Source organism: Bombina bombina, chromosome 6 (assembly GCF_027579735.1).
Source record: "Bombina bombina isolate aBomBom1 chromosome 6, aBomBom1.pri, whole genome shotgun sequence".
Lineage (NCBI taxonomy): Eukaryota > Metazoa > Chordata > Amphibia > Anura > Bombinatoridae > Bombina > Bombina bombina.
This window is the reverse complement of record NC_069504.1, coordinates 1,021,009,359-1,021,024,375: the sequence shown is the minus strand read 5'-3', so window position 1 is coordinate 1,021,024,375 and position 15,017 is coordinate 1,021,009,359. Positions and strand designations below refer to the sequence as shown.

Below are 15,017 nucleotides of genomic sequence, written 5' to 3'. Positions count from 1 at the left end.
ACCTATGAGGATAAATAACATTTCTTGAAGGGAGGACTGAGCAGAAAACATAATTTATGTAAGAACTTACCTGATAAATTAATTTCTTTCATATTGGCAAGAGTCCATGAGCTAGTGACGTATGGGATATACAATCCTACCAGGAGGGGCAAAGTTTACCAAACCTCAAAATGCCTATAAATACACCCCTCACCACACCCACAATTCAGTTTAACGAATAGCCAAGCAGTGGGGTTATAAAGAAAGGAGTAAAAAGCATCAACAAAAGAAATATAGAAATAATTGTGCTTTATACAAAAAAATCATAACCACCATAAAAAGGGTGGGCCTCATGGACTATTGCCAATATGAAAGAAATGAATTTATCAGGTAAGTTCTTACATAAATTATGTTTTCTTTCATGTAATTGGCAAGAGTCCATGAGCGAGTGACGTATGGGATAGCAATACCCAAGATGTGGAACTCCACGCAAGAGTCACTAGAGAGGGAGGGATAAAAATAAAAACAGCCATTTTCCGCTGAAAAAATTAATCCACAACCCAAAAAAATAAGTTTATTCTCATAAATGAAAGAAAAAAACTTAAATCAAAAGCAGAAGAATCAAACTGAAACAGCTGCCTGAAGAACTTTTCTACCAAAAACTGCTTCTGAAGAAGCAAATACATCAAAACGGTAGAATTTAGTAAATGTATGCAAAGAGGACCAAGTTGCCGCTTTGCAAATCTGATCAACTGAAGCTTCATTCTTAAAGGCCCACAAAGTGGAGACTGATCTAGTAGAATGAGCTGTAATTCTCTGAGGCGGGGCCTGACCCGACTCCAAATAAGCTTGATAAATCAAAAGTTTCAACCAAGAAGCCAAGGAAATAGCAGAAGCCTTCTGACCTTTCCTAGGACCAGAAAATAAAACAAATAGACTGGAAGTCTTCCTGAAATCTTTAGTAGCTTCCACACAATATTTCAAAGCTCTTACCACATCCAAAGAATGTAAGGATCTTTCCAAAGAATTCTTAGGATTAGGACATAAGGAAGGGACAACAATTGATCTATTAATGGTGTTAGAATTCACAACCTTTGGTAAAAATTGAAAATAAGTCCGCAAAACTGCCTTATCCTGATGAAAAATCAGAAAAGGAGACTCACAAGAAAGAGCAGATAGCTCAGAAACTCTTCTAGCAGAAGAGATAGCCAAAAGGAACAACACTTTCCAAGAAAGTACTTTAATGTCCAAAGAATGCATAGGCTCAAATGGAGGAGCCTGTAAAGCCTTCAGAACCAAATTAAGACTACAAGGAGGAGAAATTGATTTAATGACAGGCTTAATACGAACTAAAGCCTGTACAAAACAGTGAATATCAGGAAGTATAGCAATCTTTCTGTGAAATAAAACAGAAAGAGCAGAGATTTGTCCCTTCAAGGAACTTGCAGACAAACCCTTATCCAAACCATCCTGAAGAAACTGTAAAATTCTAGGAATTCTAAAAGAATGCCAAGAGAATTTATGAGAAGAACAACATGACATGTAAGTCTTCCAAACTCTATAATAAATCTTTATAGAGACAGATTTACGAGCTGGTAACATAGTATTAATCACTGAGTCAGAGAAACCTCTATGACTTAGTACTAAGCGTTCAATTTCCATACCTTCAAATTTAATGATTTGAGATCCTGATGGAAAAACGGACCTTGAGACAGTAGGTCTGGCCTTAACGGAAGTGGCCAAGGCTGGCAACTGGACATCCGAACCAGATCTGCATACCAAAACCTGTGTGGCCATGCTGGAGCCACCAGCAACACAAATGATTGTTCCATGATGATTTTGGAGATCACTCTTGGAAGGAGAACTAGAGGCGGGAAAATGTAAGCAGGATGATAACACCAAGGAAGTGTCAGCACATCCACTGCTTCTGCCTGAACATCCCTGGACCTGGACAAGTATCTGGGAAGTTTCTTGTTTAGATGAGAGGCCATGAGATCTATCTCTGGAAGACCCCACATCTGAACAATCGGAGAAAACACATCTGGATAGAGATTCCACTCCCATGGATGTAAAGTCTGACAGCTGAGATAATCCGCCTCCTAATTGTCTACACCTGGGATATGCACTGCAGAGATTAGACAGGAGCTGGATTCCGCCCAAGCAAGTATCCGAGATACTTCTTTCATAGCTTGGGGACTGTGAGCCCCACCCTGATTGACATATGCCACTGTTGTGATATTGTCTGTCTGAAAACAAATGAACGGTTCTCTCTTTAACAAAGGCCAAAACTGAAGAGCTCTGAGAATTGCACGGAGTTCTAAAATATTTATTGGTAATCTCGCCTCTTGAGATTTCCAAACCACTTGTGCTGTCAGAGATCCCCAAACAGCTCCCCAACCTGAAAGACTTGCATCTGTTGTGATCACAGTCCAGGTTGGCCGAACAAAAGAAGCCCCTTGAACTAAACGATGGTGATCTATCCACCACGTCAGAGAGTGTCGTACATTGGGATTTGAGGATATTAATTTGTGATATCTTTGTATAATCCCTGCACCATTGGTTCAGCATACAAAGCTGTAGAGGTCTCATGTGAAAACGAGCAAAGGGGATTGCGTCTGATGCTGCAGTCATGAGACCTAAAACTTCCATGCACATAGCCACTGAAGGGAATGACTGAGACTGAAGGTGCCGGCAGGCTGCAACCAATTTTAAACGTCTCTTGTCTGTTAGAGACAGAGTCATGGACACTGAATCTATCTGGAAGCCTAAAAAGGTGACCCTTGTCTGAGGAATCAAGAAACTTTTTGGTAAATTGATCCTCCAACCATGTTTCCGAAGAAACAACACTAGTTGATTTGTGTGAGATTCTGCAGAACGTAAAGACTGAGCTAGTACCAAGATATTGTCCAAATAAGGAAACACTGCAATACCCTGTACTCTGATTACAGAGAGTAGGGCACCTAGAACCTTTGAAAAGATTCTTGGAGCTGTTGCTAGGCCAAATGGAAGAGCAACAAATTGGTAATGCTTGTCTAGAAAAGAGAATCTCAGAAACTTATAATGTTCTGGATGAATCGGAATATGAAGGTATGCATCCTGCAAGTCTATTGTGGACATATAATGGCCTTGCTGAACAAAAGGCAGAATAGTCCTTATAGTCAGCATCTTAAAGGTGGTACTCTTACATAACGATTCAAAATTTTCAGATCCAGGACTGGTCTGAATAAATTTTCCTTCTTTGGGACAATTAATAGATTTGAATAAAACCCCAAACCTCGTTCCTGAAAAGGAACTGGCATGATTACCCCTGAAGACTCCTGGTCTGAAACACACTTCAGGAAAGCCTGAGCTTTTACTGGATTTGCTGGGATACGTGAGAGAAAAAATCTTCTCACAGGAGGTCTTACTCTGAATCCTATTCGATACCCTTGAGAGACAATGCTCTGAATCCATTGATTTTGGACAGAATTTATCCAAATATCCTTGAAAAACCTTAATCTGCCCCCTACCAGCTGAGCTAGAATGAGGGCTGACTTTGGTTTCTTAAATGGCTTGGATTTATTCCAATTTGAGGAAGGCCTCCAATTGGAAACATATTCCTTGGGGGAAGGATTAAGTTTTTGTTCCTTATTTTGACGAAAGGAACGAAAATGGTTAGAAGCCTTAGATTTACCCTTAGGTTTTTTATCCTGAGGCAGAAAAACTCCCTTTCCCCCAGTGACAGTTGAAATAATAGAATCCAACTGAGAACCAAATAAATTATTACCTTGGAAAGAAAGAGATAGCAATCTAGATTTAGATGTAATATCAGCATTCCAAGATTTAAGCCACAAAGCTCTTCTAGCTAATATAGCTAAAGACATGGATCTAACATCAATTTTGATAATATCAAAAATGGCATCACAAATAAAATGATTAGCATATTGCAGTAAGCGAATAATGCTAGATATGTCAGAATCCAATTCTTGTTGCGCTAAATTCTCCAACCAGAAAGTTGATGCAGCCGCAACATCAGCCAAAGAAATTGGAGGTCTGAGAAGATGACCTGAATATAAATAGACCTTCCTTAGATAAGATTCAAGCTTCCTATCTAAAGGACACTTAAAGGAAGTACTATCTTCCATAGGAATAGTGGTACGTTTAGCAAGAGTAGAAATAGCCCCATCAACTTTGGGGATTTTTTCCCAAAACTCTATAGAATTTGCTGGTAAAGGATACAATTTTTTAAACCTTGAAGAAGGAATAAAAGAAGTACCTGACTTATTCCATTCCTTAGAAATCATATCAGAAATAGCTTCAGCAATAGGAAAAACCCCTGGAGAAACCACAGGAGGTTTAAAAACAGCATTTAAACGTTTATTAGACTGAACGTCAAGAGGACTGGTTACCTCAATATCCAAAGTAATTAACACTTCTTTTAATAAAGAATGCATATACTCTATTTTAAATAAATAAGTAGATTTGTCAGTGTCAATGTCTGAGGAAGGATCTTCTGTATCAGATAGATCCTCAGCAGAAGAGGATAAATTATTATGTTGTTGGTCATTTGAAATTTCATCAACTGAATGAGAAGTTTTAAAAGACCTTTTACGTTTATTAGAAGGTGGAAATGCAGACAAAGCCTTCTGGATAGCATCAGAAACAAATTCTTTAAAATTCATAGGTATATCATGTACATTAGAAGTTGAAGGAACTGCAACTGACAATGTACTATTACTGATGGACACACTATCTGCATGTAAAAGTTTATCAAGACAACTATTACAAATGACATTCGGCGAAATAATTTCCACAATCTTACAACAAATGCCCTTAGCTTTGGTAGAACCGATGTCAGGCAGCAATGTTCCAGCAGAAACTTCTGAGGCAGGATCAGATTGAGACATCTTGCAAAATGTAAAAGAAAAAACAACATATAAAGCAAAATTATCAATTTCCTTATATGACAGTTTCAGGAATGGGAAAAAATGCAAATAGCATAGCCCTCTGATAGAGAAAAAGGCAAGAGGCAAACATCAATGGGGTATTGAAATAATGAAAAAGTTTGGCGCCAAGTATGACGCACAACGTAACTGAAAACTTTTTTGGCGCCAATAATAACCGGAAATGACACACTCGCGTCACTAATGACGCAACCGTGTGTAAGGCTTCGACGTCAACAATGACGCCGGAAATTACGAATTTGTGTCATAGACGTATTTTTCGCGCCAAAAAAATTCACCAAGAATGACGCATTTACGCACCCGCGGGCCTAATATTGCCCGCAATTTGCAAGAAGTAGTCAATTGAAAAAAAGACTAAACCCCAGGTAAGAAAAACATTTCTTAAAAAATTTTTTATATTCCCCAAATATGAAACTGACAGTCTGCAGAAGGAAATACATGAACCTGACTCATGGCAAATATAAGTACAATACATATATTTAGAACTTTATATAAATGCATAAAGTGCCAAATCATAGCTGAGGTGTCTTAAGTAATAAAAAAACATACTTACCAAAAGACACCCATCCACATATAGCAGATAGCCAAACCAGTACTGAAACAGTTAGTGGGATTAGCAGCTAAATAGAGGATATTCATATATGCACCAAAAAAGCCAAACACATTGTTCAACAAGTGATCTTATTAAAAATCTCATCTAATCGAATACAAAACACAAACCATTAAAAATAACTTGTTTTAGATGTAAAAAATGAAAATATGTGCAATTTCCCTTTCAATTTTGCATTTAACAAAAGATTTTTGTCATGGAAAATATTTTTTTAGTATACATTAATATATAAAAATAAAAACATGCCCAGTTATCATTTCATTTTTATATACAAATACTTGCCAATACATTTACCTTTTCCATATACAGTAGCATGCATTCCATTTATTCTCCAATCAAAGTTGTGAATGCAAATTGCATTTACAAAGTCATTGCTTGTACCATGGAACAACATCTGTTCATTTATTTCAGCTATACCTTTCTTCTTTTTTAATTGGGCCTTTTTCCTATAGAATACAATACATAGAACATAAATGCAGTTTAATATGATGAGGAAAATGACAAAAAAAGAAAAAACTGAATTTATACTTACCGATAAATTTCGGGATATATTTCCCGACACCAAGTGGAGTTCAAGAACCCTCACAAGAGCTTTTAATCCCTCCCATCTCCACTCCCTCTCTAGTTAACGTATAGCCGAGCACAGGAGCGAGGTAGAAAAAAGGTAGGAAAGACAGAAAACAGGGTTAAGAGGTGCAAATAAGAACAGTTGCCCGAATTCAACAAAAATAGGGCTGGTCCTATCCCAAAAGAAAGAAATTTATCGGTAAGTATAAATTCTGTTTTCTTTCGCAAGATGAGGAATGTTCACAGGTGTCCATAACATGTGGGAAACAATACCCACGCTGAGAGTCCATGTTAAAGAGACATGAAACCCTAAAAAATTATTTAATGATTCAGATAGAGAATACAATTTTAAACAACTTTCTAATTTACTTCTATAATCTAATTTGTTTTATAATCTTGGTATCATTTGTTGAGCCGTGCACTACTGGTTTCTAACTGAACACATTGGTGACCCAATGACAATCAGTTTATATATGCAGCCACTAATCAACAGCTAGAACCTAGGTTCTCTGCTGCACATGAACTTTCCTAGATAAACATTTCAGCAAAGGATAACAAGAGAAAGAAGCAAATTAAATAATAGAAGTAAATTGGAATGTTGTTTGAAATTGTATTCTCTATCTGAATCATGAAAGAACATTTTTGTGTTTCATGTCCCTTTAAGGATGGGTGGGACAAAGAAGAGGCAGTTCCTATTTGATCAAACGAAAGGGCTAATAGTTCAGAAACTCGTCTAGCTGAAGAGATGGTTTGAAGAAAGAGAACCTTCCAAAACAACAATTTTTTAAGTCAAAATTATGCATAGGTTCAAAGAGAGTACCTTGCAAAACATATAGAACATGATAAAAATTCCAAGATAGATCAATAGGCCTATAACAGCTTATTACCATGGCTTGAACAAAAGTTTGAACATCAGCCAACTTTGCCAACTTAAATCAAACAAAACAGATTAGCCCAATATCTGACCTTTTAAGGAACTAACCCATAAACCTTTCTTCCGACCATCCTGGAGAAACTGAAGAAATCTGGGAATTCTAAAGGATTTCCAAGAAAATGGATCTCTAGTGTGGAGATCACAGAATCTGAGAAACTTCTATTCTTGAGGACTAGGCGTTCAACATATACGCCGTCAAATTCAGAGATTTGAGATTCTGATGATGGATCTTGAGACAGCAAATCTTCCCTGAGAAGAAAAGTCCAAGGTGGAGAGAATGACATTTGGATGAGATCCGCATGCCAAGTACTGCTGGGCCACGCCAGGGTTATTAGAATTACTGAAGTCGATTCCTGTTTGATTCTTGTAATGAAGGAAGTAGGAAGTAGATAGGCCAGTTGAAAGTTCCAAGGACAGACTAGAGCATCTATCATTTGAGATCTTGGATCTCTTGACCTGGCGCAATAAACTGGAAGTTTGTAGTTCAGTTTGGACACCATAAACTCTATTTCTGGAAGACCCTATCTCAGGGCTAATTGATCGAACATGTCCTGAGTTAAGGACCATTCACCTGGATGTACCGACTGACAGCTTAAGTAATCTGCTTCCCAGTTGTTCACCCCGGGAATATGAATAGCTGAGGGATTGCAGGGGTTTTTTCTCTGCCCAAGACAGAATGTGATAAACTTCTTTCATAGCTAGGGAGTCCCTTCCTGATGATTGATGTATGCCACAGCCATGACGTCTGACTGAAAGTGAATTAATTTTTTTCTGTCTGAAAAGGGGCCAAGAATGGAGAGCCCAAAAAATTGCATGAAGTTCTAGGATGTTAATAGGTAACCTTGCCTCCTGAGGAGATCACACTCCTTGTGTCTTTTGGAACTCCCAAACAGCGCCCCAACCCATCAGGCCCAGATAGGACAAAGAAGTAAGGCTTCAAGGGTTAAATAAGGGCTGTCCCTCCACCATGATAGAGACTGTTTGACTTGTGGACTGAGCTCTATTTGCTGCTCCAGATGAAAACAATCCTTTGACCACTGTTGAAGCATGGTTAACTGAAGGGGAGGAAGATGAAAACAAACAAAAAGGTACTGTGTCTGATGTTGCTACCAGAAGACCTATTAATTCCATGCACTGTGCTACAGATAAGAAATGAGTCATCTGTAGAGAACAACAGGTCTTCTGAAGTTTGTCCTTGCAAGTCTCTATGAGAAACAAGCGCATTTGAACAAAGTCTATTGTCACTCCCAGAAAGACTACCCTAGAAGCTGGGGATAAAGAACTATTGGAAACATTGATGTTCCATCCATGTTTCTGAAGGAAGGAAATCACCTTCTGGGTATGAGAAGATGCCAGAGAAAGAGTCGGAGGTTGGTATCAAAATGTTGTCCAAATAAGGAGCAATGGGGATTTCCCCGTGTTCTGTTCACTGCTAACAAAGCCCCTAAAACCTTTTGTGTAGATGTGAGGGGCTGTGGCTAAACCAAAAGGTAGAGCCAGAAACTGCCAATGCTTGTTGAGAAAAGCAAATCTTAGAAACTGAAAATGTTTTTTGTGAATTGGGATGTGTAGATAAGCATCAATCAAGTCTATGATTGTCAAAAACTGACTCTCTTGAACTAGGGGCAAAATGGTGTTGACCGTTTTCATCTTGAATGTTCAGAGTCTTTAGATCCTGAATGGGATGTTAGGTGCCCTTCTTTGAGACAATAAAGAAGTTGGAATAGAAACCCATGCCTTGTTGAGAGACTGGGACAAGTTGGATTACTTCCAAATTCTCTAAATCCTGAACACATTGAATAATTCCTTTGGAATGAGAGACAGATAAAAATGTTCTCAGGGATCCTGAACTGATCTGTACCAGGCCTTCTGAAACCAAATCAATCTGCCTACCAGAGAATCCTCTGGACAGGGGACCGTCCCTTCATGCAGATATCTGATTAGAGTTGGGTTTCTTGGTCTGTTTGTTCTTAGACCAGGAAGATCCTGGCTTCCAGGAAGGGTTGAATGAGTCAGAATTGTGATTGGAAGAGGAAGAGGACTTCTGGTCTCTTGCAGAGCAAAAGGAAGAAAAAAATTAGCTTGCTTATATTTTGCCATATAGACGTCTTGTCCTGAGGAAGGAAAGCTCCTTTACCTCCAGTAACAATTAAAATGACAGCGTCTAACTCTGATCCAAAAGGCAATTTACCCTCAAAGGGAATTAACAAGAGCTTATTCTTAGAGACCATATCAGCTGACCAGGATTTAGGCCATACAACTCTCCTTAGTAGAACAGCAATGGACATATTTTTAAATCAATTTCAATGATGTCAAAAACTGTATTGCACATGAAATCATTAGACATCTTAATGACCTAAATGCAGTTACTGATATCCTCGGATGACTATTCAGGAAGCAATTGAGAAAGAAAATCAAACAAAAAGGAAGCAGAACGGCCACACAGGTAATTGCCACTGGTGCTCTAAGCTGAAAAACTGATTGAGAAAATAATTTTCTCAGCAAACACTCAGATTTGCAGCCCATTGGGTCCTTAAACGAGGAACTATCCTACATTGTGTGTTTGGTTAGAGTAGAAATAGCTCTATCAACCGTAGGAACCCCTTCCCAGGCTGTCAGATTCTCTCTTGAACCTGTTAAAAAGGAGTATAAGGAATGTCTTTCATTCTTTAGCAATATAGCCTGTAACCAAGTATGGAGCTTCAAAAGCCTTAGGAACATTTGGGGGAGCTATGAAAACCTGATTTAACTTAAAGGGTTTGAAGCTTCTGTAGTCTGGTCTAACATTTCTAAAGTGTTCAGAACTTCCTGTAGAAGGAATCTTATATTATCCACTATAAATCGGAATGTGAGGTCAGGCTCTGGCTCAGTTACCATTTCAGGATCTTCTGAGGAGATTTCACCCTCAGAACCCTCTGAAACTGACCCCTCAGAGTCAGAGGTTTGTAAACTAGATGGTAACAGAGCTAAAGGTTCAGTCCCCTGTGAGTGACAGAAGGGATGAGGTAAATCACCAGATTTACCGTTTATGCTTCCTTGGTCTGGGAATTGCCACTAACAGCTCTATCATAGTTCTCTGTAAAGTATTCTTGAACTTGGTGTATTCTTGAAATAAGTGTTACCCCTTGAGCCATATAGACAGGCATGGACATTAATATGTCTGCCAGGTAAACTAACAGAATTATGGCTTGCGAACTGGAAACGTGGAACACAGCTGGTTAATTTGGTTCACTCGAATAGTTTTACAAAATACACAGGGAAAATTAACAGCATTTGTTTCCTGAGCTCCATTACAATTCCCTGGGGGTTCCCTCTAATGGATCAAACATATTAAGTGGGATATAGACATGACTGAAATGAATTAGGCAAAACTGAGCATATATGGAAATACAGTATTAATCCAAAATGAAGAGATAAACAATTGTATTAATAAAATAATACAAGGAACAGTCCTTAAAAACACATAGTAACCCAACAGGACAGAAATAAAGGCCCCAAAAAAGTTTCCACAGAAAAAAATATATTTTAAACTCTCCCACCCACTTAACATCTCCTATAAGGGTATTCACAACCTCCTGTGCAAGGAAGGGTTCAAATTTAAATCATCACTAAATAAAAATGCCTGCAGAATGCCTCAGAAAAAAAATCTGTAGTTTTCAGACCATTGGGGAAGAGGAGAAAGGGCGCCATGAGAAGAGAGGGTGGAGCTTACTGCCAGAACAATGAACAGGCCAAAGCCTGAAGTAACAATAAAAATCACCAAACACTGATCTTTTAATAAAAAGAATCTTCTTTGAATGAAACTGGAAGAGGGAAATAGGATCTCAAGTCAGGTCTGAGCTGCCAATAAATTAAGTAGAAAATAATAAAATCTTGATTGCAGAGCACCTCACTCAACCTCTCACCTCAGAGGCCAAGAACTAACAGGAGAGGGAGTGGGGGTGGGAGGGATTAAAAGCTCTTATGAGGGTTCTTGACCACCACCTGGTGGCAGGAAATATATTGCATATTAATATAACAGTGTTGGTTATGCAAAACTGGGGAATGGGTAATAAAGGTATTATCTATCTTTTTAAACAATAACAATTTTGACATGATGCATAAGCCTAACATGTGAGTCCCATAAATCTTGTGACAAAGTTATCTTTCTCAGTGTCTCTATACTAGTCTAAACCTTTGCTGTCTCAACTGGTTCACCCGTTGAGTCAGACTTTAATCTAGCTATTTTAGTAATGGTAGCTTTATTATTGTATCTAAAAGCATCCTATATATTGAAGAAATTGAGTATATTCCTTGAGAAAAAAGTGTGATTACTCATGTAATGGGATGCGAGGGCTCTATGAGATTAACTGATTTGAGCAAAGCAGCTACATAATGTTTTGCCTGAAAATATGCAAAATGATGTGTGTTTGGTAGGGAATATTGTACCTGCAGTTCCCTAAATGTCTGAATTTGATTAAAATCAGCTATAAGCATATGTTGTACACAGCATAGCCCTTTTGATACAAAAGTTCAAATGGGGAAGTTGTAAAACCGGCTATAAAATTGGGGTTTCCTTGTAGAGGCAAGTTCAACTGCACAGAGAACACCAAGCCCACAGCGGTTTTGTAATCTGGACTAACTGTACAAAATTATTTACAATCTGTTTTGATGACAAATTGGTTAACATCGCCAGGGACCAAGGTTTAACTAATTCCTTTTCGAGATCTATCAGTGTGAAATGGCCGACATTACTCAGCTAGTCTAGGACAAACTTAGAGAGTGCTGCCCAGTTATAAAGTTGTAGACTCAATGCTCCGTTCATCCCTAAAACTTGTCAATTTTAGAAATGCAATGTTTTTTCCTTGCCCATATAAAATTAAGTATTTTTGAGTTAAAGGGACATGAAACCCAAATTTTTTCTTTTATGATTTAGAAAGAGCATGCAATTTTAAACAACTTTCTAAAATACTTCTATTATCTAATTTGCTTTATTCTCTTGATATACTGTGCTGAAAAGCATATCTAGATATGCTCAGTAGCTGCTGATTGGTTGCTGTACATAGATGCCTCGTATGATTGGCTCACCCATGTGAATTGCTATTTCTTCAACAAAGGATAGCTAAAGAATGAAGCAAACTAGATAATAGAAGTAAATTGAAATATTGTTTAAAAACAGAATTTATGTTTACCTGATAAATTACTTTCTCCAACGGTGTGTCCGGTCCACGGCGTCATCCTTACTTGTGGGATATTCTCCTCCCCAACAGGAAATGGCAAAGAGCCCAGCAAAGCTGGTCACATGATCCCTCCTAGGCTCCGCCTACCCCAGTCATTCGACCGACGTTAAGGAGGAATATTTGCATAGGAGAAACCATATGGTACCGTGGTGACTGTAGTTAAAGAAAATAAATTATCAGACCTGATTAAAAAAACCAGGGCGGGCCGTGGACCGGACACACCGTTGGAGAAAGTAATTTATCAGGTAAACATAAATTCTGTTTTCTCCAACATAGGTGTGTCCGGTCCACGGCGTCATCCTTACTTGTGGGAACCAATACCAAAGCTTTAGGACACGGATGAAGGGAGGGAGCAAATCAGGTCACCTAAATGGAAGGCACCACGGCTTGCAAAACCTTTCTCCCAAAAATAGCCTCAGAAGAAGCAAAAGTATCAAACTTGTAAAATTTGGTAAAAGTGTGCAGTGAAGACCAAGTCGCTGCCCTACATATCTGATCAACAGAAGCCTCGTTCTTGAAGGCCCATGTGGAAGCCACAGCCCTAGTGGAATGAGCTGTGATTCTTTCGGGAGGCTGCCGTCCGGCAGTCTCATAAGCCAATCTGATGATGCTTTTAATCCAAAAAGAGAGAGAGGTAGAAGTTGCTTTTTGACCTCTCCTTTTACCAGAATAAACAACAAACAAGGAAGATGTTTGTCTAAAATCCTTTGTAGCATCTAAATAGAATTTTAGAGCGCGAACAACATCCAAATTGTGCAACAAACGTTCCTTCTTTGAAACTGGTTTCGGACACAGAGAAGGTACGATAATCTCCTGGTTAATGTTTTTGTTAGAAACAACTTTTGGAAAAAAACCAGGTTTAGTACGTAAAACCACCTTATCTGCATGGAACACCAGATAAGGAGGAGAACACTGCAGAGCAGATAATTCTGAAACTCTTCTAGCAGAAGAGATTGCAACCAAAAACAAAACTTTCCAAGATAATAACTTAATATCAACGGAATGTAAGGGTTCAAACGGAACCCCCTGAAGAACTGAAAGAACTAAATTGAGACTCCAAGGAGGAGTCAAAGGTTTGTAAACAGGCTTAATTCTAACCAGAGCCTGAACAAAGGCTTGAACATCTGGCACAGCTGCCAGCTTTTTGTGAAGTAACACAGACAAGGCAGAAATCTGTCCCTTCAGGGAACTTGCAGATAATCCTTTTTCCAATCCTTCTTGAAGGAAGGATAGAATCTTAGGAATCTTAACCTTGTCCCAAGGGAATCCTTTAGATTCACACCAACAGATATATTTTTTCCAAATTTTGTGGTAAATCTTTCTAGTTACAGGCTTTCTGGCCTGAACAAGAGTATCGATAACAGAATCTGAGAACCCTCGCTTCGATAAGATCAAGCGTTCAATCTCCAAGCAGTCAGCTGGAGTGAAACCAGGTTCGGATGTTCGAACGGACCCTGAACAAGAAGGTCTCGTCTCAAAGGTAGCTTCCAAGGTGGAGCCGATGACATATTCACCAGATCTGCATACCAAGTCCTGCGTGGCCACGCAGGAGCTATCAAGATCACCGACGCCCTCTCCTGATTGATCCTGGCTACCAGCCTGGGGATGAGAGGGAACGGCGGGAACACATAAGCTAGTTTGAAGGTCCAAGGTGCTACTAGTGCATCCACTAGAGCCGCCTTGGGATCCCTGGATCTGGACCCGTAGCAAGGAACTTTGAAGTTCTGACGAGAGGCCATCAGATCCATGTCTGGAATGCCCCACAGCTGAGTGACTTGGGCAAAGATTTCCGGATGGAGTTCCCACTCCCCCGGATGCAATGTCTGACGACTCAGAAAATCCGCTTCCCAATTTTCCACTCCTGGGATGTGGATAGCGGACAGGTGGCAGGAGTGAGACTCCGCCCATAGAATGATTTTGGTCACTACTTCCATCGCTAGGGAACTCCTTGTTCCCCCCTGATGGTTGATGTACGCAACAGTTGTCATGTTGTCTGATTGAAACCGTATGAACTTGGCCCTCGCTAGCTGAGGCCAAGCCTTGAGAGCATTGAATATCGCTCTCAGTTCCAGAATATTTATCGGTAGAAGAGATTCTTCCCGAGACCAAAGACCCTGAGCTTTCAGGGATCCCCAGACCGCGCCCCAGCCCATCAGACTGGCGTCGGTCGTGACAATGACCCACTCTGGTCTGCGGAATGTCATCCCTTGTGACAGGTTGTCCAGGGACAGCCACCAACGGAGTGAGTCTCTGGTCCTCTGATTTACTTGTATCTTCGGAGACAAGTCTGTATAATCCCCATTCCACTGACTGAGCATGCACAGTTGTAATGGTCTTAGATGAATGCGCGCAAAAGGAACTATGTCCATAGCCGCTACCATCAACCCGATCACTTCCATGCACTGAGCTATGGAAGGAAGAGGAACGGAATGAAGTATCCGACAAGAGTCTAGAAGCTTTGATTTTCTGGCCTCTGTCAGAAATATCCTCATTTCTAAGGAGTCTATTATTGTTCCCAAGAAGGGAACCCTTGTTGACGGAGATAGAGAACTCTTTTCCACGTTCACTTTCCATCCGTGAGATCTGAGAAAGGCCAGGACGATGTCCGTGTGAGCCTTTGCTTGAGGAAGGGACGACGCTTGAATCAGAATGTCGTCCAAGTAAGGTACTACAGCAATGCCCCTTGGTCTTAGCACAGCTAGAAGGGACCCTAGTACCTTTGTGAAAATCCTTGGAGCAGTGGCTAATCCGAAAGGAAGCGCCAC

At 39.7% G+C, this 15,017-nt stretch overlaps 1 protein-coding gene across 1 annotated transcript in view; it reads right to left on the bottom strand.

Annotated features, from left to right (window-relative positions):
- The window catches only part of PARP11 (poly(ADP-ribose) polymerase family member 11), a 201,540-nt gene that overhangs the window by 49,866 nt on the left and 136,657 nt on the right, over window positions 1-15,017 (bottom strand). Inside the window, exon 8 of the mRNA XM_053718746.1 lies at window positions 5,827-5,978. Within this exon, the coding sequence (XP_053574721.1) occupies window positions 5,827-5,978 (152 nt within the window). The remainder of the gene's footprint in view (window positions 1-5,826; window positions 5,979-15,017) is intronic.